The sequence below is a fragment of the Cucurbita pepo genome, chromosome LG18 (assembly GCF_002806865.2).
Source record: "Cucurbita pepo subsp. pepo cultivar mu-cu-16 chromosome LG18, ASM280686v2, whole genome shotgun sequence".
Lineage (NCBI taxonomy): Eukaryota > Viridiplantae > Streptophyta > Magnoliopsida > Cucurbitales > Cucurbitaceae > Cucurbita > Cucurbita pepo.
The window spans coordinates 2,315,821-2,340,566 of NC_036655.1; the positions used below are offsets into that span (position 1 = coordinate 2,315,821).

A 24,746-nucleotide genomic window follows, 5' to 3' on the forward strand; every position below is an offset into this window, starting at 1 on the left:
TTGAATATGAAACAAAAGATTATATTGAGAGAAATAATTTTTTTTGTACAATTGAACTCGATGTTCCGACCATTAAAGCTTCCAAAACTGCAGCGCGAAGCATAAGAATGCCCCAGCTACGTTGCTTTCTCTATAGGAGGCCCCAAACTGATTAGCTCTGTTAAGTTCTGTTTCCTATTACTTTCGCTCCTCCTCCTCCCAAGGGGAAAAATCATCAAGAAAGAATTTTACAATACAAAATCTACCTATATACAAGCTTGAATACTTACTATTATGCACCCTTGATTTAGCATCTTCTTCCCATGTAAAAAGGCGTAGCAGGCTTCATTCAGGACCTTATGTCTAATGCTTCTAGCGACGAGAGCGACGAGAGCTCGTATCCCCCAAATTGCTGACCCCCAGAAGGGCTGCCCCTCAGAGGCTGAGGATAAACATTGCAACCTGAGAACAGTATAGTTGTAAATGGTGTGTTGTTTAAGCTTCAAACATAGTAACCCAACTACTACTAACTAAAGTTGAAAGCACATGTCACAGCTCAACTAACAAATGTACCATATTCAGGGGCATGTTTCAAGCCTAGGGGCAAAGGTTCCTAACTATGTGCACTGACCATGGCAAGCACCATTGTTGCCATGACCGTGTCCTTTGCGGTAACGAGGTGTGTGTGTGCGCCACATAGTAGTGGTGGAGGATGATACCAGTTTTTTGATAGTACACTCCCTGATTTATAATGCCTAAAAACCCTTAAAACTCATTAGCCCCACGCATGACACACCCTCTCAGCAGCCTTTTTCCTACCTTAACAGCTCATTTGCTCTAAAGCCTACTTATAAGAAGCATAAAAATTACATTAGAGTCTTCCTGACATATACAGACAAGAGGGGAAAGAAAGTTTACCAAGTGATTACGCCATGATAAATAGGTCAATGAAACCCTTGAAGCAGAAAACAGACCGCCAGCCCAAGCTACTTGAAATGTTGATGATGCGCAGGCATCTCACCTCGTATGATAAAACCAGCTGAAGAGACGATCACGTATGCTATAAGACATCCAAGGTTATCGATGCTTTTGTGAAGACAGACAGGACAAATGGTGCTTCTTCGCCTGGGTGTATCGTTGTAGGCACAATTGTGTAGCCCTTCGGATCAGGTTCCAGAACCATCTCGCATGATATTTCGCGGGAATTGACATAGTCTGTGCCCCCAACGGATTCGTGCAGGTAAATGTTGTAAGCTGCTCGACGTCCACGTGTTTTCAAGATTCTCATTCCAATGTAGAACATCATTGAATCATGACTTGATTGATAGTTCCTGAAACCAGCAGACGTCCTCGAGAAGCTCACCCCCTTCAAATGTAAAATTCTCAAGTCAATAATATCAACCAGGAAAAAGTTATATTCGAAGTCGAGTAAAGGAGAATACCTGGGTTAAGGTTATGAATACATGTACAGGGTATGATGCATCTGGCCCCGAAGCCCTCAATCGAAATTGTGGATTTTGATGCCATGTATCGTAATCTTGACAGCCACCAGCACTATAACCTCTCCATTGGCCATGCACGGAGTAGCGCATCTCTGGAGGGTAGATTCGACAAACATATATTGATCGAAAGTGTATCTGAAAATCTTGCCATGACATCCAGAATATTCCATCTTTTGACTGCAAAACACATACAAAACATAAAAATCAAGTCTGGTATGATTACCATGTAGAGAATCAGAGATCACACGTTTTACTCGTGCTTTAGTTTACAATTTCAAGTCTCAGATGATTAGCATGTCGAGACCACACATTTTAAATTTTAACGTCCATTTTTCATCGCACGTCCAACCAGCAGTCAACATGTAAGTACAGACCTGTGGAATATGCTTTAGCTTGTGCTTCATCCTATCAGTCCATTCAGGTGAAGTATCAGCCCATGGGCCATTCCACTCAACTTCGTTAGCCCACGGATTTCGAATTTGAATAAGCTTGTGGCCATCGACCTCTCTTACCTGAAAATTCAGTAAAACGTTGGACATTCTTGATCGTGATATTCGAGTAGTTGATTCACAGGTAGAAACAACTTACCTGTAGCAAAGAATAGGCGTGTCCTTGCACAATGCCGCTAGAGGAAATATGCACATCTGAACCTGATGGACTGCCAGCCCCAAGTAAGAAACCTTCTTGTTTAAAGCGCAACAATTGAGACCATAGCCGACCACTAGCTAAATCAATCTGAGCCTGGGCACTCCTCATGTCGATCTCCTCACCGGCACCTCCAGTAAGATCCACAAGAGCATCCTGAACTAGACCGCCCTCCAATGCTTCGTAAGACCCATGTAATTTAGCATATGCCTTCTCCAACATGGACACCCAGAGCTCATTACCTTTCCTACTAGTAGCAAATGCTGGTTTCCCCGGTGATTCACATGGAATCCAATCATCAACAACCACAGGAACCCACTCACTCTAGATAAAGAGAGAATGATGAACACAATAAGTGAAATATTCATCACAATACATCGAAACAGAAATTACAAAAATAAGCAACACGGATTTAGTTCGAGTTAGAATCTGTACTAGTTAACTGATACTAGGTTACCAAATTCAGAAACATGTTTCCCTCTTCTGGTTGGTCTTTTATCTTCGATTACAGAGACAAATCTCTCCTCTGCCATCATTTATCGTTCGTTCAAAGACAGGGCAAAAGTAATTTGCCTCGACATAGTTACAAGTTTCACGTGGTGCACATGGTTAGAGAGAAATGAGTTTTTTGTAGAGTTTTCTTTGTCACTTGATGCAGGCTCATGAAGATTTTATTGATTATTCGTCTTGTATCAAACTGATATACGTATATTTATATCGAAGATTAGGAACATGAATAAGTTAGAAACAATAGAAGAATTTAAGGCCAACCATGGTGAAGCCAAGCTTACTACAGTAGCAAATTATTTCAGTGAAGCGAAGTTACACTCATGAATGAGCACCAAATGATAATAATAAAAAGTTCACCTGAATACAGAAGCGAACTGTATAGATCCCTTCTTCGTTATACCGTGGAGTAATAATCACTTCAGAAATTTTGGAAGCCTCGGTTAAGACAGCGACAGCACTTAGGAACCAACAATCACCCAATCGTCCCTGTTTTATTTTATTACATAGGCATGGATCTTGTTAAAAGGTTATAGTAAGATCAGAGCCAAAGAAAATGAAGAGATTAAATGCTCAATATTGGTGGATTCAAAAGACGAGCATGATCGTTCCTTTTGCAAGGACAAACCAAATGGACAAGTATTTAAGTAGTTTCTCAGAGACAAACCTGACAAACATCAGATGGATTGGCGGCCTCAGAAAATAAGCATGGCTGAGATTCTATTCTGCCCTCTTTTAACAACTCTACAGGCCTCATCCACTCAGAAACAACCTAAGAAAAAACGATTATGAAGAAAATATGGCATTGATTACGAGCTCTTAAAATCAGATAGCCAGTCGGAAAACGTACCTGTAGTTTTGAAGGTGGATTCTTTGGGTCGACATACAAGGACTCGTCGTTTGGAGGAAACTCCTCATCGGTAAAATGCATTTCTCCCCTTGCAGAGAGAGCTTCTTTAACAGCCAACTCCACTGAAAGCATCCGTTGGTTGATTTCCTCGCATGTTTCCGTACGAGGTCTCCTAAACTTCCTTGCGAAAGAATCCACATCAAGTACTACCCCATCACGCTCCAATCTTCTCTTTCTTCCGCTTGAATACTGTCCATCCCAATCCACATCATCCCTGTCGTACAGATCTACGTCCGCAGGGTCACTATCCCACTCATCAACCTGAGTAAAACGAATAAGGCATCCATTAGTCAATAGGTTCAGCTATGGTAGATTACCTCTCATATCTTCTTAATAGAGAAAACAGAGCATACTCTAGACGGTGAATCTGCCCACTCCCAATTATCTTCTGTGAAGTCGAGCATATTAAAGTCCGTGGAGCTCATAGCTGCATGGAGAGAAGCAATTTCATCTTCTGTTAAGCTCCTTCCCCAGAGAAACACATCCATAATGTGCATCTTGGACTCAGCTCCTTCACTATCTGATCTCCCAAATATGTCAATGTCTGTGGGGGGTCTAACACCAACCCACATTTCCGTCCCTTGTTCCCAAATGTTATCGCCCACGTTTAAGGGCAACCCAGTCTGGTAGCCATCAAACCCACCATCTAAATAGCAGGTTGCTTCTCCCAAATCAACATCTATGGTCATAGTTACAATATGCCACCTGCAAATAAAAGTTAAAATTACTAAATAGATTCTTCTGTACCAAAAGACTATTCGCCAAAACACGCAAGACAAGGCGGTTGAAAGCATAAAACTTAGAATCTCAAGTAGAATGGAAGAGAGAGAGGCTGCTCAGTCTGGTTCACAAAACAATAGCAAAAGAAAAAAGGGAGAAGCTGCTTGGTCTAGTTCTCAAAACAATAGACACAGACCTTCCATCAGCAATACTGGTTGCACTTATGCTCCACTCCTTTGTGACAGTCGATTGTCTGTCACCTTTAGTGATTAATCTTAGACCAACTTGTCCAGCTTCAATGCCTTGTTCGGAACCAGCCACCAGAAATTCCCAGCAAATCTTCTTCTGATACTCCGTACCAAATAGGCAAACAGGACCGGACTCTGGCTGAATCAATGCAGCAATTGAGACACTTATTTTTCGAGTTTGACATATACTAGCCTCAATCTGACCACAGTGCTTGCCACATCCTATTGGCTCATCATCGAGGACACAGACAGCACCATGGATTCCTGTCTGCAGAAGTACAAAAATAGCAAAGGAATTACACTGGTGCATTGAAATAAGCAAAGCATGAAGCTTTAGCCTGTTAGGCTAGATAGAGGCATATCAACAAGCTGTGCACAGCAGGGTCACATCCCCATGTGAAAGTAGCCATTAAAATAACTATTTAATCACTTGTTCAGAAAATTTTGATGGCAAAAACAACAGAAACATATTTGTTTGGCTAATCTACAGTACTTCGAACAAAAAAAAAAGAACTTAAATACAGGATTTTAGCTTAAGCATAGAATGGTAGTATTGGACTGCCCAACCCAAGAAAAAGGTCATGTTCCCTATTTTGTTGGAAAGAGTGAAGTATTCAACCTGAAGTGCACGGCGAGCTAACTGGGATACTCGAATCCTACGAGCAATGCTTGACACTCTTTCTCGAGCAAAAGAATCCTCAAGAACAGAATCGCCTCCAACGGCACGCACCGCAGCAGCCATGGCAGCAGCTTCTCTACCACCAGCATTTGGAATAGAGGACATAAGAGAAGCTTCTATTTCCTTCCACTTACGTTCTTCTTTCTCCAGTAATGCCTTTCTTCTTTCTTTACCTCTTCCCTCCTCCTCACGTCTTTGCATTAAGATTTCTTCTTCCATTTCTTTTTCCCTTATATAACTACAATTTAAACAAGAAAACGTTAAGAAAGATGCAGAAAATTAGAGATCTTCAATAATTCCTAAAGTAATAACAAAGTTATACCTCTCCTGAATGATTTCAAACCGTCTACGGTCCTCGGGCATCCACTTCTTTATTTTCTTAGCACTCAGGTCCGAAAAGCCTATGCTATCAAGAAAAAGTCTCAAACGAACCTCATCCTACAAAAAAAAAAAATGGAACCAAATCAAATTAATAAAAAAAAAATGGAACCAAATCAAATTAATTTGTATAAAAGTGCTCAATATACTTGAAACAATTTAAAACTTATCAATAAACGCTTCTGATCATAATATTATTAAAAAAAAACATCAGTATTATTTATCTGTCAGTTTCCAAGTACCGGTTAATGAAGGTGAACATATATTTCATCAATAATATGCAACAGTTTGGGACATACTTGAACTCGCTCCGCTTTGGCAGTCAAACCAAGCAAAAGCAGTAAATAGCCGCCAAATTTGTCCCACATGTATACCCATTCGGTGTCAATTGCCTCTTCCAAACCCAAAATACGAGCATGAGCACACATTTGCCTTCTGTGGTCAACATCATTAGTTGACTCGTGAAAAAATGGTCTCCTATATCTCAGTCTACAGAAGAATGATCCGGCAACTAACTCCTCATTTCTCAAACGATCTCTAAGTTTCATAACATCTGCTCTTGGAAGCACAAAGTTTCCTGCCCTATCACGCATGATGGTAGGATCGCCAACTAAAAGAGCTGCAGAACTTGCAGATCTCTGGGGAGCTGAATATGTTCCAGATAAAGCATTTCTAGTCTGGATTTAAACAGAAATTAGTCCAAGTAGATGCAGACACAGCATTTCAGAATAGAAATAGATCTGAACTAAGAAAAATGAAATTTGCAATAGCAAATAAATGAAAGGCACCCAGTATAACATGCACTGTGAGCATGAATGTAATTATATGATCCACACATCATAACACAGAGCATCAGAAAAAAAAATTAGTCTACATAAAAGGTCAAATTGCAGTAAAGAACCCTCAATTATAGTTGCATAGAAGGTGATGAAAGTGCATCTAGTTCAGCAGTGTACGTGAGACGGAAGGTGGAGCTCAACCCCTGCCTTCCCGCAATACCAAGTTCCCACTAAAATGTGAGGTTTAGAGGCGTTTCTTATTAACGCACAACGACAGGGCATACAAGACTTCGCCCTTTTCTGTACATAATAGGCTACCAAAATTTTCTTCCAAACATAGAAGGGTTCCTCAAAACAATCATAGAAAATTTCCAAAAAAATCAGATTTTAAAATGTTCCAGAACCTTTTAAAAAGATGCCTATGAATCTACCTGATCCCAATGCTTTAGCACCAGTCAAATTTCAAATTGGCCCTGGTACCTCTTTTTATTGTATCTGAAGGCAGCAACTTCCTTCAACAGATCCTCCATCCAGAATACACACTGCCCAACAACCAGATGGATTCTTCCTCTAGTCCTTTGCCATCAACAATGCTTAAGCCCTAGTCAATTCAAGATAAAGGTCTTTTTTCCCCTTCCTAATAGAATCCAACAAAGATAAATTGAATTTCAGCTTCCCTCTCTTACCTGTCATGGAAATATCTAGAAGTTTTTCGTCAAGAACATCATCAATTTTTTTCTCCCTAGACTCGCCAGAGTTTGAAATCCTCCTCCTTGACATATATGGTATAGATGATCTTATTATTCTTGATCTCTTCCTTTGTAGCAATAACATCTCCAACAGCATTTTTACTTCAAAGTTTTTTCTGATTCTCCAACAATTACATTGTCTTCTTTCCACCACACTAATCAAAACCATGACTTAGCCAAGAGTTTAACAGGCAAGGGCAGTCTACAAGATCCAGTTTCTCGCAAAATGGGGGCATTGTCTGAAAGGATCCAGATCTTCCTGGAGGCTCTTGAATCCTTGAATTTGTCTAGCCATTTCTTTTGCACTAAAAAAAAAATATGCCCAACAAAACCTCTATAGGAATTAGGATCGTCCCACAATTATTGACCACATGGATTTTACATTATTCAAGTCTTGTTTCTAATAACGAGTTAAAATAGACTTCTTCATGCTCCTTGTCCTTTTTCCATTAGACCTTCCTTCCGAGGAACCACCAAATTAAATTGACTCAAGCACCAAGCCCCTTGGCATAACCCACAAGATCAAGTTCTGCCCAAAAATTCTCCTTTTCAATACACTTCAAAGCATAAGTGTTGAGAATCCATCACTCCTCTCTATGCCCCTCCTCCACTTGAACATTCAAGTACGCACCTTTCAGAAATTCAACAACTTTTATTCCTGTTTTAATTAATAGATTCCACGATTGCCACACTAATGGTACAATTAGAACCCCACAAATGTAATATCAAACATTCGTTCACCCCCAAAATAACATTCAAAATACATCTTCTAAACCACCTGTTAGTCTCCTACTCTTTTTCTTGCCACCATCTACTGGAGGTGCTTAGAATTTTCGGATTAGTCTGGGACTGTATTTACCCACCATGTCAGATCTTTATCAGACCCTGTTCTGCTGTCCAATAAATATTTAAATAAGAAAAGGTAATTTTATAAGAATGTACTGTAGTCAAACACACCTTGGTGGCAGACCGAGAAATTGCTTGAATAACAGTTTCCTTGCTGAGAAAGTGAACCGCATCTTGCATCATCTACATAAATTTGAAGGCATTGATAATGTATTAAATAGTCTGTACAAATTAAAGAGCTAATTCTCTTCCAGAGGCTTTAACGATGGATAATTCACACATCACAGTATTCAACGCAATTATTCATATACCTTGAGAGTTAAACAAGGACGAGAAACAGCAAAACCGAAGGATACAACAAGAGTAATTGCTGATACAGCGGCTCCAGCAAATGGTGGATAAATAAGCAAACTTGCAACAACACCCCAGCCTTCAGTTGCCAATGCTATCCCATAAAGCACAAGAAACGCAGCACTATGAAGAATAAATTAGCAAATATCAGATAATATTTTAATAAAGCCCCATATACAATATCATGAAAAAAGCAACAGGCTTTTGTCAAAGAATCAAAAAAATTAGAGAGCTAAACAAACCTGACATTCTTCCCACAATCGGCGTGAGCATCATAGACGTATACAGGAAGAACTCTAGGAGAGTAGACTACAATCGGTGGTGAGAGTAGAACCTGCAAGGACCAAATAGAACAATGTGATTACAAGTAAGAATATTCAACTAGTTAAATACTCAAAAAATCAAATATGAATAGCAAAACATGCTAAAGGAGGTCAAGTATAACCCACAGTTAATGCTCTTCCAGCCAGAAGAAATAAGAATAAGAAATACCCAACAGAAGCTCCCACAAATGGTTTGCCTGAGGGATGAAAAAGAAAGGCATTGTTAGGGTAGGAAATTTTTATCCTGTAACCGAACTCATAACTTTACAAAAGGGGAGAGAAACAAATACGAGCACAAGATATAAGATCAATAATTCCTTATCTCACCTTCAAACCATCCAACAAGGAATGCCGCCAAAGCCAAAAGAAAAGCAAGAAAACAAACAAGAAACATTTGGGTCCTCGTCAAATAAAAGTTGTTTGAAGCCCAATGGTGGACAGAGCCAATTGCTAGTACAATCATAAGAAGCACCAGAAGAAATGCTGCCCCAATCTGTTTATTTGAAATAAGGTGCTATAAGCAAAGTGCAGATGGTCGAAGTAAACAAAAACAGACGTATTCCTAGTCTTCTCATACCGTCCAGGGTTTAATTACAACTATAACAGCCGATATGGCACCAAGGAGCAGGAGGAGCCCAATAAAAAGAAATGCATAAACACCTTGAGAAAGCCTCCAACCATCATCTTTCCTGAAAAAAAACATGCTCAAAATGTAACAACGATCTCTCCTAAATGTTAAACTAAAGTTGGCCAGTAATGTATCTAGCTGCAAAGTTCAACTGGATAACCCAATCCCTTCTGATTGTACAAGGAATAGGCTCTCACCATTTATATAGACCAGAACAAAGAGAGAGCAAAGCAGGGATGCACACTAGCGGAAGCAAAGCAGCAAGAAAATCTCCATTTGTAGGAACCTCGTCATCTCTTGATTTCACAACCTCCAAATACGATGCACCACAAAACATGACAAGAACCACTACAAAAAATGGAAAAAAGATTATTAAAACCAACTTTAGGCAGTCCTAGAAACAAAATATAAACCACTAGATCCAAGAACCTTATTCAAAAAGCCAACACTAAAGAAAACATGAAGATGTTACCTGTGAATATGGCAACACAAACTGCAGAAGAGAAGGAAAAACGGTACGTCGAGAACCATGAAACTATCGGCAGCACACCAGTGACAACTAAAGAAATTGTAGCCGCCATAGCCCAGCCAAGGTACACAGATGTGGCGTAAGGTGATGAGAAGCTTTTGTCATCACCAGTCCACCCTTTGTAGCGCAAATCATTAAGAGGCTTGGCAGACACTATTGCACCAAGAGCTATTACAGATCCAGAAAACAGTAACATGCAAATCACAAGAACAATACCCTGTGAAATGATCAGGATAGAGAAATTAGATGCAACATCGAACAGTGATTGAAGAGTTCAAAAAAATCAAAAGAAATAAATAAATAATACAAACGGAGATATTGTAAACATCGAAATAACTTGACAAACGGATAAATCTGGAATTGCCTTTTGGAGCTGGTCCACCTTTGTTTGGCTTAGAACAAAGAATATTGTTCTATGATAAAGGCGGTTTTTCTGCATCCACCTTATTCTTAAGGGCTTGGTCCTTCAGCAGCTAGCTTTTTAAATATTCTATAGGGCATTTGGCTTAAAAGGAATGGTAGGATTTTTAGAGGTTGGGAAGAGGTTCATCTCTTGATATGTTAATGTTCCTCTTTAGCCATCAGTTTCNAAAAAAAAAAAAAAAAAAAAAAAAAAAAAAAAAACCCAACCCATTAGACATTTCATTTCATTTGGATTGGAGTCTTTTTTGTATAGTGAACTCAAGTTCTAGTTTAGCACCTTCTGTTGCGATGCATGTCCTATGTATTCTTTCATTTTTCTCAATATTTTAATTGGCAATTAAATAATTAAAAGAACCAAAATTTTCACATTTCACGTAAAGACAATATACAAAAGACAACATACAAAAGACAACTAGCATAAAGAAACCCAACCCAAGCGCCTAGATGAAAGAACCCCAATGGCCAGGCAGGAAAACATAGTAATCCAAATGGTTCATTAAAAGTTTCCCAACCATCATTCACCAAACTGACCTTAAACCACCAAATGGGCAAAACACAGCTGATTTGTTTCAACACAAAGGGAGACAAGTCGAAACAGTACCCAGAACCTTCTTTTTTTTTTTTCTTTTTTTTTTTTGTATTGTAAAAGGGAGAAAATAAAGAATGAAAGAAAAAGAATCAAAGGAATCTCAAAACATTGAAGAATTGACTTGGCATCAATAAGCCAATAAATATTTGATAAGTGATCTCTAATATATATATTAGGAAGCCATTCCCCATGTAACTCATGAATTGAGTAAAAAAAACGAGATTGCTGAAGACTTAAACTTGTCAAAATTAATTCTTTAAGTTAACTATGATTAAACACTAGGGAGTAAATTAGGAATTTTAGTAGTGATATGATTGTAATTAGAGTTATAATAGTGGTGTGCTTGTAATTACTTGAAAAGATGGTTAGAGAGGCTGAATTTTGGTGATTGGCCCTCTCTCTGTAGCCTATTCCCATTGCAATTTTCCTTCGATATTGTAATGTACTAAGATTTGGGTGATATTTTCTAATAATCAGGATCCTATCAACTGGCTATGAAGCACTGCTAAGTATTCCATAACATCCAACATTATACCCTCCTTGAAAATTTGAAATACACCTTCCAAGAAGTTAAACAAAACAGTAGCTATGAAATCCATCCTTCCCTTTTTCCTGAATCTTTCTGCGATGTCTCATGCCCGTAGTGTGTTGCTTTCTTTTCCTAATTTCTTTGCTTTGATAGAAGAACCTACTTCTATCGAAAAAATTGAGAAGGATTTGCAAAATGGTAAGAATAACATGTCCCACCCGGAACAATAAGATCACAAGAGTCAAGACAAGAAATTAGAAACAAAAAATTTCATTTTACAAGAAGTAATTTTGTGGAGGTTTAGATTTGAAAAATTGAAAAGCAGAAATACAAACCTCCTTTGTTCCAATAGTTCGTTGGTTTCCTGCAGAACCCATGCATTGTACTCGGGGAATCCAAAACTGGTACCCATTTCGGATCCATATAGGAATGGCAAGAGAAAGACAAGCTACCATGAGAGGAACTGTTAAGGACATCCCTAAAAGAACCGATGACTTGCTGCAAAACAGACCGTTAACAATCATTCATCAGGAGGAAAAAATCAATGAATCAAAATAAAACTGAAAAAAGGGGGAAAGAAATCAAATACTATTGCTAGACCATGGCATAGTAACGGAAGATGAAAGAAGGCTCCAAGTAAAAAAAAACAAAAAGAGAAAGAAGAAGTTGCATAGTAACTGATAAGAAACTGTGCAGGCGAAAGAACAATAAACAGAGGAACTCTAGAACTCTCAAAAGAAAGAATTCAAATCTTAGAAAAATGGACCTCAATGTAACAGAAAAGTATGAGCTTTAAAAAAAGTCCACTACAGCCAGAGCTTTACCAAAAAGACAAAAAAAATAATAATAATTGGTGGTAGATGATATGTACAAACCTCAAGAAAGAAAGTAAAAGCCCCACAGAAGTGCTGAGCAGCCAAGCAATGAAGCCATACTGCAGAAAAAGACCATAATGAGGCATAGACCAAAATAAATAATATCATAAGAAACTTAATGCATGTGAATCAAATCACAGAACTAATACATGAAAAATAGCATAAAATATTCTTTTTATCGGAATCCGGGCTTTCATTGAAAAAAAATTAAAGAATGTGAAAGGACAAACAAAAAAAAATGGCCTACTATAAGAAAGGACTCCAATTTAAAAGGACAAGACCTAGCTGATAGTTGTAAAAAGCCTTTCTAACCAAGGTCCAAACTCAGGTATTGAAGCTAACAACCTCCCATAACTCTACTTCAAATCCTAAAGGGCCACTTAAATGCCTCCAATTCCTCTCAAGCCAAAGCCCCAAAGATTGGCAACAACGCGCATCTGCCAGAGAAATGAGAACGGGGGACACAACAAGACACCAAAACCTCTTACATCCCAGCCCTACAATCCCTGCTCCAAGCCAACTGAACTCTTAAAGCGTCCTAAAATCTAGAAACTGAAGATATGAACCATGACCAAGGAATTTTCATACCACAATGTCCAATTACAAGGACGAGAGCCAAGAAGTTACAATGAGCTTTAGTTACTTATATTCAAGCCATAGTGAGCTAGAAATTCTAAAAGATGTTGGAGTCCTCCCTACATGTTGTGCAAAGTTGAGCTTCAAGAAAGAGACACATAAAATGCATTTTGATTTGTATTTAATGAACTCATAGTTGAATTTATGGAACTTAGTCCAAGGATGGTTACTAGATAGCACATTTCTTTTATTGCATTATTTTAATTGTCATGTCAATATTTGTTTGTCATTTAAGCTAGTTTTAATATGGGAGTTAAGGTTACATTGTAACCCACATAGGTTACCATATTCCATCATATGGAAGTTATGGGTGTATTTCTCATTAACTATCCATTTTAATATGGAAGTTATGTGTGTATTTAACTCACATAAGTTAAGGTTGTCAAAGGCTATATAAAGTCTTCATTTCTTTCAGGGTAGACATCACATTTTGGAATTGAAAAGTAAATGTGATTGAAAAGTATAGAGTTTCTACTGATAGCTAAGTTTTTTAGCTTGCAAATTCTTGTGTTTAGAACTTGCATGCTAGTCATTCAAGTGGTATTCATCAAACCTCTTATGGAGTGATTCGAATCACGAGTTTTCTTTACTCTTGATCTTGACCATCAAGGTAATCCATTCCAAAACTTTCCCTTGGGTTGATTCTTATCGTTTTTGGGATTCTTTGATAATTTAGATCTAAAGGTCTTATTCTCCAACAAGGTTGTTAGATTAAATCCTAAGAGTTTCATAACACCAAGGGATTTTTTGACATGCCACTACAGCTGTAAAAAGAAGGAAGAATGTCTTTTCTCGCAGTATAAGATGTTCACCTTTCCATGCAGGACCTACCAAACAAAGAACTTGACCTTCCTAGGACCCTAATCTTTCCAAATGAAGAAAATGAAGAGATGTCGAGGAAGAATGGCCATCTTCAGAAGAAAAAAGAACAAGAGAAACCCTAGGGAGGAGAAGGGGACTGAAAACGAGAATCCCTCCTACCCTAAACAACGAAGGAGTCCCTCAAAAACTAAGAGCTCCACATTGACATACCCAACTTTTCAAGTCCCCAACCAGCTGGACTGCAACCCACATTGGTATATCATACTAAAGTTAAGAAGGAATGTTACTGACGTAGAGTTTGAAGAATGGGCAGCTCTCTTGAATGAGCATCATGCTTTTAAACCGTATAAAGGGATGATTTGAAAGTGTCAATGCTGGAAAATGATAGAGCTCCTTTTGCGGTTAAATCCTTTTCTCCCAAGCCCTTTGTGCATCAAACAGCTTTGGACAAACCAAAATCTGATCTTATATGGAAAACATCGTGTCCTTAAAAGATCAAGGATCTCTTGTGGATATTCTCTTTTGGGAGGCTGAATATTGCTGTAGGATCCAAAGAATTCTTTGAAATTCTGTCTTTTCCCCCAATTGGTGCGTTCTTTGTAAAAGCAGTGATGAATTTTTTATGCACCTCTTTTTTCTCAAGCTTGTTTGCAAATTTGTACAATTCGCAGTGGGCCCAAAAAATGTTCAAATGTTCTTCTTCAACTTATTTATGGCCCTCTGTTTAAGGCTCAGGCAAAAATCCAATGGTCCAATGGTGTCTTTACCCACCTTTAGAGACTGGTATAAAAGAAATTCTACAACTTTTCATGGTCAAGAAACTAACAGGGACTTTAGGGATTTGGTCTTCAACTTCAAATTTTGTTGTAATTATAGACCTCATATTTACACAAATTCGGCATCTTTTTTGTAACCCGTTGGTGTGTGGGAATATCTCATCCCCCCTCCTTTTGTATTTTCTCCTTGATAATGAAAGCTAAGTTTCTTATCAAAAATAGAAACGAAGGCCTGGACTGCACCCCAAGAGGCTAAATATCAAAGCCCAATCTTAACATTTTATTTGAAAAATTTTACAATTATGGCCAGAAAAGATTTGGACGAAGTATTTCACTATTCACCCTTCATTGTGCTGACAAAATAATGATGTTCACCCATATAAGCCAAAGCCATATAACTCCAATCCCATAACTGTGAATGCCAGACTACATCACTTCTTACTTGGCCTAGATTCACCTCAGATTTCTAGGCCAATTTTCGATGTTCGCATAACAGACAAATTTCACATAGTCCAAAAGTTACAGGATAAGTGCACATAAGAACAAATGTGCCATTATTTGCTACCTTACTTTGTAGCATTATCTAAAAAGTATGGATAAACCCGTAGAACATATAAATTCTCTCATTTTATTACAGATTCTATAAAGAAAAACAGAAAACAGAATTGGGGGAGGGAGAGTTTAAAAACACAAATAAAGAAGGTGGACATCTCTGGCTCTGGGCAGCTATGCATCAGTAACAGAGATACAATACCTAGATAAATCTCTGAAGCCAGAACCTATACATTGCTAGAGAAGAACCCTGATAAAAGCCTGTTTTTAACCAATTTGCTTCCAACTTTCCTGTTTTTAACCAATTTGCTTCCAACTTTCTTAGATTTTGTAGTTTTAGATTTACTAGATCGAAGTAAACTTCAAGTTTATTAAATATCCACAGCAGAAAATAAGGCTCTGGATGCAACCTCGAAAAGAAATGGTTCCACTGATAAGAAAAGAAATGCTAGAAGCTAGTAAAAATCAATGGACTTACCAAAACAACTTTTTCATTGACGTAAATCGAAACAACTTCCTTATCTGCAAATATTTAATCTCACAAAGGGAACGCATACCTTCCGAGGTTTTGAGGTCATTGACATTTCTTCTGCTAGCAGTGACTGGAGGAAAGCCATAATTGAACAGATCACAGGAGATAGTAGTAGGACAGCAAAGCCAAATTCAAACTGAAAGCACAAGAAAAAGTTAGCTTGAAGAAACACAAAGGATACCTTGACATGCCACAAATTTGTAAAATCAAAATCCAATAATGACATTGTACTCCATATGTGTAAATAAAAGTTCTATTCACCTGTTGGTGTTTTGCATTTATAATGTCAATAGTTTTTGGACGGAAAATGGCCACAATAGTTGTTTCAATTATGAATACTAAACTAAAGATCACCCATGCCCGTTCTGGGGTCCCGGCTACATTGTGCAGTACAAGCCTAGAGAACTGAAGCCACTTTTCAAGCCCATGAAGTCTCAGTTCTTCAGACAGAGAAATTTGATTAGGCAGCATGTTGTCAACACTATTTGAATCAATGATGGTAATATCAGTATTATCCTGATGTTCTCTGTCCGCATCCAAACTACTCCTTTGAAGTAATGCAAGGATAGTTGGGTCCAAGCTCTTCTCCTTCAACATCATTGCAAAATTAGGATCCAGTCCTTTATTCTGCAATAAACTAGTCAATTCACGTTCCCCTTGTCTAGAGCTTCTCTTCAAGATGGATGTAATCCTTGGGTCACTCAACCTTTCCTGCAATGCCAAAGCCAAGTTCAAATCCAACGTTTGTTGGTTTGCAGAAGTTGACGTGCTAGATTCACAGCCTTGGCTTTCAGGCCCACTACTAGAACAAACCACCAAGGAACTATGATGATCAAAATTTTTATCCGTGAAAGACATTGCTGCATCAGGCTCTTGGATGATAGAACGACAAGAACTACTCCTCAAAGCCAAACTTGGACGTCCACTATCCATGCTTTTGTCACTGTTAATCCCCTCTTGTGAACTACCAGTTCGACATAGGACACCATTCCAATTATTAGCATCAACTGTACATTGTGCTGCTGGCCCACTCTTGCTAGTGGATTCAGTACCATTACCAAGGTGACCTGCCTCAACACTACTACTACGTTTCATACTTGAACCACAACCATCTGATGAGCTTGATGAACTATTTGGTTCTTTCCTGCGAAACCCTTCTCTCAAGCGAATCACAGTGCTTTGCAAGGCATCTCTCCTAGCAGCAAACGGATCTGTTGCTGAGAGGTGACGCATGACAGCAGCACCCAATAGCACAGAAGCTACAACTGCATAACTAATACAATGTCCCAAATACCTGATGCAAAAGGAAAAATAAGAACCGTGATAACAATTATCAGGTTTAGTTATAAGATAATGAAATGAAATTGGTAGAAACAAACCAGTAATTAACTCCAAAACAAATGAGAAAAACACGAGACATGCCAGCCACAAAAAGTGCTAAAACACCACTTTTTAACAGCTGGAACCCGTACAAGCATGCCCCTATATTCCAATCTGCAAAACAAGTACCCAAAAGAATTAAAACAACATAAAATAAAAGAGTAAATAAGGTTAAGTAAAAAAAGCAGTTAGAACATACCAAGAATGATAACGGCAGCAGAAGTAGTGGCACCAAGCCAGCGTGCCTCTTTAGCCGTAAGGCCATATAAAATAGAGTAGCCAACAAGTACTACAACCGAACCAACATAAAGAAGCCCAAGATGTGAAGCCCTGAAAAATGGAAGACCCAACCCAAAAATGAACAATCATACCATCAGCTGACAATAATAATGACAAACAAAATTCTTTAAAAATACGTATTTCTACTTTTATACACGAAGATATGTAAATTCTAAACAACCCACAGATGAATGGTTGATTGGAAAGAGTTCTAGCGTACATTAACTCTTCTTCCCAATCAGGTCTTATTGTTGGAAGACAAACCATCATCCAAGAGTGACTAATAAAGTTGTGAATGAGCAGAGAAAGATGAGAGAGCAAGGCCTCCTTTCCAAAATAGATATAAAAAATGCCTACGCAAAACTAGCTTGGCATTTTTTGGACGCACTTAACTGACTTTGGCATTACTAGGAGAAAATGGTCTCCTTGTGTCCCTCATTCAATTTACACCAACATTCTCAACGGGAACCCAAGAGGAATCTCACCTCGAGAGAACCTTGTCAACATCTTTCCCCTTTTCCCTCTGTAGCAAATTGTGTTTGGTAGGAATGTTGTCTAAAGAAGTTGAGATCTAGTTGGTGGAACATTTTTTATTGATGGATGAAAAAAACCGTGCTAATCCTCATAACATAATCAACCTGTTCAAATATGCTTTCCGCTTGAGTATTAACATGGCCAAATTGATTACCAGAGTTTAAAGTAAGGTTGCAAATAAGAAGTATACAAATGAGGGTCTTGACCACTTAAATGTCTGAACTTGCCTCTTGGCAGCAGTCTCGGACAATTTTTTATTTAACTTTTGGAAACCAGAGTTTGAGAAAATCCAAATAAACTTAGCATTAGACAACTATAAGGCCTTAATAACCTGAGGAGAAAGACAATATTGTACCACATGGTTCTCTCAAACCTTCCTAATACTTGTTTGTTTCTGATGAAAAGTCTACCCACCCTGTTTTCAATCAATAACAATATTAGAAATGCTCACTGGACAGCTAAAATTTCAAGATTAGGATATAATATCACAAACTAGCGAATCCAAATTTAAAACACAGTTAAGAGAAGTTAATTGACTACAGCATAAACTATCCATATCACAGGTCACGCTAAGTTGAGGGAGTTTTCTCCTTGTGGTTTACTCAAGTTCATCCTGAGCAGATGAAAAGAAGGGCCAAATATTACTAGAAGAAACAAGATAACAAGAATGGATAAAAGTGACCTTTAGGTGAAATAAAAATATAAAAGATAGATGAACAAGCATCCAGAAGAAAAATAGAAAACAGAAAAAGAAAGAGACCTAAAAATACACCCACAATATTACTACATAGGATCACCAAAAAAATTAGTGAGAATTGTTGGCACTGGCCACAAAATTATAAGATTTAGTAATTAACGGATGTAACAAAGATGAAAGAACAATATGCGAGAGCTTCGAGAGCTTGCCTACTAGATTGACGAGGATACAATTCATTAGGATCAGGTGGTTCAGGTAAAGAAGCCAACGGACCCACTTCTATGCAATCAGAATATGCAAACTTATATGCCCTCCGCACATATTCATCCACATCTAATCCATTTCCTGAACCAAGAGAAAAATATTTGAAACAGAATGCAGAACATAGATATCTGTCCAAAAAAATAATGCAAAATTAGAAGAAATTGTTTGGTGGTAACTACCATTAAAGACCATTCGACAGATGAAGAGCATGTTGATCGCTAAGGCAATTGCTGATATGCCAAAAAAGAAACCAGAAGGTGAATAACGCTCAGATGCTCTAGAACCGGCTGTAACATATACAGCACAAAGTTCATATGAACATAGAAGCGCAACCGCCAAAAGAAGAAGAATAGCAACAGCCCCTGTCCAAGGAAAAAACATATGTTGATGTCGACATGAATGTACGAAAAAACTAAATTCAAAGCAACAGCCCCTGTCCAAGGAACAATACTGCAGTTTGCACAGCTCTACTATTACTTTTTATATATATTTCAAGGTCAGTCAATAATTTGCTTTCAAACCAAATCACAGATCTCTTGTAGGGTAAGAAACTGAGTTTCATTAAGAATATTGAAATACAATAGCATATAAAAGGAAAAAAAAAACTCATGTAAAAGGAGCCTGGAACAGATTAGAGAAAGGGACTCCAATCCATAAGAACAAGACCAGGGTCATAATTACAAAAAGGCCAAGTAACTAAAGCTCAAAGGGATCATTAAACCTGACCATCTCCCAAACTTCCTCGCCTGATTTCTCAACCTCTCTAAGAAATTATGTTGTTCCTTCCAATCAGATACTCTATAAAACAACAAATAAGCTAGTTTGTCACAAGACTTCGCCCTTATCTTCAAAAGTGGATTCAAAAACACCTCCTCCAGCATCGAGCTACCATCCATACCCTGAACACCACACACACCAAACAAGAATCTCCTACGATCCCACAAAAACTGAGCAAATTGGTTACCCTACAACAAATGATTAAGGTCTTCCTCAAACCTCCTACAAAGAACGAATCATGCCATAAACAAAACAAAGGAAGAATACCTTGAGATATGATCCATGGTATTCACTCGCCCAGTAAAACTTGCAACACAAAAACCTTAACCTTCTTTGGAATTTTAACCTACCAGTGAAAGGAGCAAGCAGATGCTATTGGAGAGGGAGAAAGGGCTGATAATATATGGAAGACGAGGTCACACGAGAACCCTATAGAAGGGTTAGGGCACCAAATACAAACATCCCTTCTCTCTAGGAAAACCTGGACGTCTTACCGCAAAGAAAAAAGACCCAAAACATTTGTCATTTCATTGTCAAACAAAGGCCACTTAGAAATCAAAGGAAAGTGAAAAAGAAGGATCAAGGAAAGGAAATACAGATGTCAACAAAAAGTTAATGATTCTCACCATTATCCTTCCCATAATTTTCATGCTAGTTTGATCGGGGAAACTTTGGATTTGCATGCCACGGTGCCCATTGTCATGGCATGCTTGTCCAAGGCATGTTGCTTGTGGCTGCATGTCGGATGTTCTGGTCATGTTTGTCCAGAACGTGTCGTTCATAGTCGCATGCCCTTCCAAAGCCCTTTACTTGCTTTCATGTTAGATAGGCCTTTACTATTCTTGATGTGTTAAAACAAGGGTGTATGACTGGTCACTATGTCTACGCCCGCTAAAATACCCCAAAATGTACTATAGGGGATGTGGATTAGTTGTCAATTTTTCCTACCCAGATTATATGCTATCAAAGTCGTTGTTGCTTATTCACTTTCAGCCTATAACATTGTTTTCTTTAAAATTGTTTTCACCGAATTTCCTCGCTCATGTTTTCTAAAACATTTCTCATGACCCGAGGCTCAAGCATACACCAATATAGTCCGCGAAACTTGAATTTCAAATGGCTAACTTGTTCGCTGTGTTAGAACAAGTGTCGCCCAATCGTTGTCCCATTGCCGTAAAAGTGCAATTTTGACAGATGATACTGACCTTTCAAGGTCAAGATAAACACGCATGCACCCTTAAGCCCTTCATGTTGTTTCTTTGCTAAATCTTTCTTTGCCTACTAGACTGCACACCCTTTTTGTCCAACTATCATTTTTTTATCAAGCTTAGAAAGGCTAAAATTCCTTTTTTTTTTTTTTTTTCTAAGAGGAAACACATATTTCATCAATGAAACAACATAATACAAAAAGGGAGGACATTGTGTCAAAGGGAATTACAAAAAGCTTTCCAGTCAGGCAAAAGAATGTCCAAGCTATAATTTTCAAAGGATGGTAAAAGTTAGCACCCATATCGAGCTAAAAATGAAGATCAAGTTCCTAAAAGATGAAGGGTCATTGGTTCCTCTCAAGCCTAGTTTCCAAGATATGCCACTATTTGTGTGGAGCCAGAGGGTCTTCTTCTCACTTTTGAAAGGATGACTAATAGGAGAAAGAAGCACTAAAATGTTGGTAAGTAGTACGGCATACCAATTGCTTCATGAGTACCTATTGCAGAGAGAAATGAGAGATAGCTATCTCAACAAAGGAAAATTTAGATCATGTATTATGGAGTTGTCACTTTGCAATGCACATTTGGGGAGATTCCTAACGTCTTTTTGGTGCAAATTTGACTCTCTATATAAGAGCATGATGGGAGACGTATCTCAATTCATCTCGCCTTACAAAATAATGGTCTGGGAGAATCTTCAAAGGCGGTAGGTTTGAAGAGTGAGTCGTCTTAACACCTGACTTGTGGTATTCACGAAAAATTTCCAAAAAAATAATCCATTTTGTTTATTTCTTGAGAAGTTTGATCACTATATACGGTGAGAACAAAGTTACTTTTTTATATACCTTAACATACATACATCATCTGCTATATTTACTTACTACCCAGAAGTCCAATAAACAAACACCCATAACAAGGAACTAAACCTCATCCCCTCCCATGCCTCCAAGACCATTCCCTCCCTCTAAAAATTCTGAAGTCTCTCAATCCACATACCCCACAAGATAGCTAAACAACATGCCTACCTAACTTTCTAACTCGATCAACACCTTCATACCCAACTTTCAACTTGTCTTCAAGGTGAATGATGGGAATCGCTGCTAGATAAGTTCATGTGGCTCTTATACCTTGTTGTTCATGCCTTGGTCTTTCTGTTGCTTGATTGACGGTGTATGCCCACACCCACTTAAGCATACTACTATTTACATCCACATAGAGGACAATTGAGTTGTCAACTAGGCAACTTCATCGGACATTAGAGGAAAAATCTTTAGACACATCAAACTCTAAAGTCATCCAAACATGCATATGCATATGCATACAGAGATCATCAACTTACTTAGACCCTGTCTTCACTTTGTTGTCGAAATTCTAAGAAACAAAAAAACAGTAAGGTTTTCAAAAGGCTTCTAGACCTAGACAGCTGTGACGAGGCTAGAATAAATTAGTAGCAATCTAAACAACCAACAACCGGACTACTTGCTCCTCGTAAGCATCTCTCTCCTCTCCCGAGCTGAACCCAAAATCTAACCACAAACCCTTAAAGAATATCAAATATCGTTTAAAAAGATAGGAATATACCAGAACTTTATTCACCAGATAGAAGGATGAGTAGTAATAATCTTTTCAAAATTAGACCAGTCAGAGATACATACTTGAGCTTTGCCATTGTGTTCTCCACCATAGCATAATTGAATAAAATGCCAGTAGAAGAGCGGTGCCAGCCATCACAACAGCAAGCCCAATTATGTCTCGATCCAATATTACAATCAACCAGCACCCCCATATGATAAGCACCGCAATTGGAGAAATAACTAATATCCATGCAGATAAAGAGAGAAGACCACAAAGAAAATCCAGCTGAGGTCCTTGCAAGATATTTGGCCACTTTCTGGCAAAGATCCAGCTGAAAAATAATTGTGCTTGCATTAAAATTAATTGAAATATATAAATATCTATGCATATAATGTACATTCTTCTCTCATTTTAAATGAGAAACCTGAGAAAGATATTATGCACACAAGACAAAAAAAAATGCATTCATCAACACCATAAAGACATAAGCATAACGGTTTCCATCGGACACGTGCATGCATAACACGATAAAAACCAGGTTGAGAAAAATGGATATCACAAGTTCAACAGACATTTCAAAATGGGGAAAATATTTGATTCAAATGCCAAAAACCCAGAGAATTCACCTCAATGTTTTAACATTTAGTACTTTCATGTTATAAGAAGCATAATTCCGTAACCTATGTAAGAGCATACAGAAATCTTTGATCCAGACTCCTGGCCCAACTATAAACCGTTCCACCCCATGACAACCCAAGATTCAGGTAATAGACCCGTACATTGAACAATGATACTCGCACAAGTAAATTTTTACACGATGAACGAAGTATAAAGCATTAACCAATACCAATATCCCAACGCAACATTCTTGATCACAACCTGGAACCACTAAACTAAACTAATACGGCACTACATAAATTTCTTGTGCAATCCAAGGAAAATTCAAAATAGAAGAGACTAGTATATCCACAGCAAGCAAAAATTTACCTATAAATCCGCCACGGGCGCCAGTTCACAGCCCATAGTATGAAAAACGAGGCGGAGCCCAGCACTGAGAAGAGCGACCCTGATATCACACACGCCAACACCACCTTATACTCGTCCCCTTCCATGGCGTCCTCCTACTAGCTACTCCGCATGCATCAAACCCACTACTGATTCCACTATTAGAAAAAAAAAAACATCAACAAACGAAGAGAGAAAGCAATTAACAATGAAACCCAGAGCTAGAGAAGTTGCCATGTGAGCAATAAAATGGAAAATTGCTACCTCTTCCACTGCAGCTGATTGATGAGACAGAAACAACATGATTATGAAATTCTGCTAAAATGGGTACCGCTCAAACATGGGATTTAGGGTTTGGGGAAGAAAAAAATTGGGTTAGGAGATAGAGAGAGAGAGGGAGAGGGACAGGTGAAGAGTGAGAAAAATCAAAGTCAAAAAAAAGAGAAATGGGGAAGATTGGAGCAAATTTAGGGTTTGTTGATTTGTTGATTTGGTTTTATCTCTGTGATTTCAAGGATTTGAATACCAAACAAAAACAAAAACAAGTGAAGAAGAAGATCAAAACTTCAACAAAACCCTACTGGTTTCTCTCTGGGTGTTTGAACAGTGTGGAGTGAAAAAAGGGGAAAAGGTTTTCTAGAGAGAGAAATTAATTTTTCTTTTTAATAATAAAACACACACAAAAAAAAGATTAAAATAGTTTGGCGATGCCTAATAAAAAAAACAAATAAATAAATAAAAAAGATCTCCATATTGAGTTTATTCCCACACGCAAATATCACGCGTGTACTCACGCTCTACCTCCTTGTATTCTACGTGGCCATTTTCTATTGGATAGTGTTATTCACGCGCGTGTGAGAGAGTGTGAATGGTGAGCCATTATCTGATTGAGAGAATTTCTTCATTAAAATAAAAGACAAAAGAGGGATAAGATTGTCAATAATTTAGTTGAAATGGGGAAAAAAATATAATAAATTTTTAAAAAAAAAAATTGAAAAAATTTTAGTAATTATTTGAATTATTTGGACATAAGAATTCCTAAATATTGTAATGTGTGGAATTAGGTGAATCCATTTGAAAATTTTAGGAACCGACCAAACGAGAGTCAATGAGGTCTTCTAATCGATACAAGTTCACAACTTTCTTTTATTTTATTATTATCATGGTCGTGGTTAGAACATTTAGCTACTACTGATACGACGATGCACAATAACATTAGTATAATTGACTTTTGCATTGACCATAATACACTCTCGATAACTTCTTGTTTCAAGAGAGGTTATCTGTATATGTATATTGACATAATTAACTTTAGTACAACTCAACCGGTTAGGGCGTGTATCATCGATTAGCAGGTTATATGTTTAAATTTTCTTGCTCTTATATAATATTTAACTAAACAAATAAAAAAAAAATGATGATTAGGGTTTTGAGTTTATAGCATTATCGAAGAAGTAACAAATACTAGCCCGGGCATGTAGTTTTGTCCAATGGATCATAAAAATGGAAAATTTTCAACT

General features: G+C 37.9%; 1 protein-coding gene across 1 annotated transcript; it reads right to left on the reverse strand.

The window, feature by feature from the left end:
* LOC111779889 (calpain-type cysteine protease DEK1-like) lies at window positions 1-23,883 on the reverse strand. The gene is made up of 32 exons (XM_023660076.1): window positions 23,491-23,883; window positions 23,209-23,384; window positions 22,302-22,552; window positions 18,841-19,023; window positions 18,607-18,742; window positions 17,087-17,217; window positions 16,887-17,001; window positions 15,769-16,801; window positions 15,533-15,643; window positions 12,190-12,248; window positions 11,650-11,812; window positions 9,717-9,990; window positions 9,442-9,592; window positions 9,194-9,305; window positions 8,944-9,109; window positions 8,743-8,813; window positions 8,536-8,627; window positions 8,254-8,416; window positions 8,054-8,125; window positions 5,868-6,245; window positions 5,513-5,628; window positions 5,131-5,428; window positions 4,460-4,779; window positions 3,897-4,248; window positions 3,484-3,804; window positions 3,301-3,405; window positions 2,994-3,122; window positions 2,070-2,450; window positions 1,856-1,993; window positions 1,422-1,658; window positions 898-1,345; window positions 1-441 (listed from the first exon to the last, which is right to left on the reverse strand). Exons 2-31 carry the CDS (start codon window positions 23,331-23,333, stop codon window positions 1,040-1,042), a joined length of 6,489 nt encoding a protein of 2,162 aa, XP_023515844.1. The 5' UTR covers window positions 23,334-23,384; window positions 23,491-23,883; the 3' UTR covers window positions 1-441; window positions 898-1,039.
* Between the last annotated feature and the right edge of the window lie 863 nt (window positions 23,884-24,746).

What these genes read in the sequence shown, in the direction of transcription:
- LOC111779889 (XM_023660076.1), bottom strand. Translation starts at nt 23,333, where the DNA reads ATGGAAGGGGACGAGTATAAGGTGGTGTTGGCGTGTGTGATATCAGGG. An exon ending in TATCCTCGTCAATCTAGTAG is followed by an intron (nt 17,218 to 18,606) that starts GCAAGCTCTCGA and finishes TCCATTTTTCAG; the next exon opens with GGCTTCACATCTTGGGCTTC. An exon ending in TAGCTCGCCGTGCACTTCAG is followed by an intron (nt 4,780 to 5,130) that starts GTTGAATACTTC and finishes GTACTTCTGCAG; the next exon opens with ACAGGAATCCATGGTGCTGT.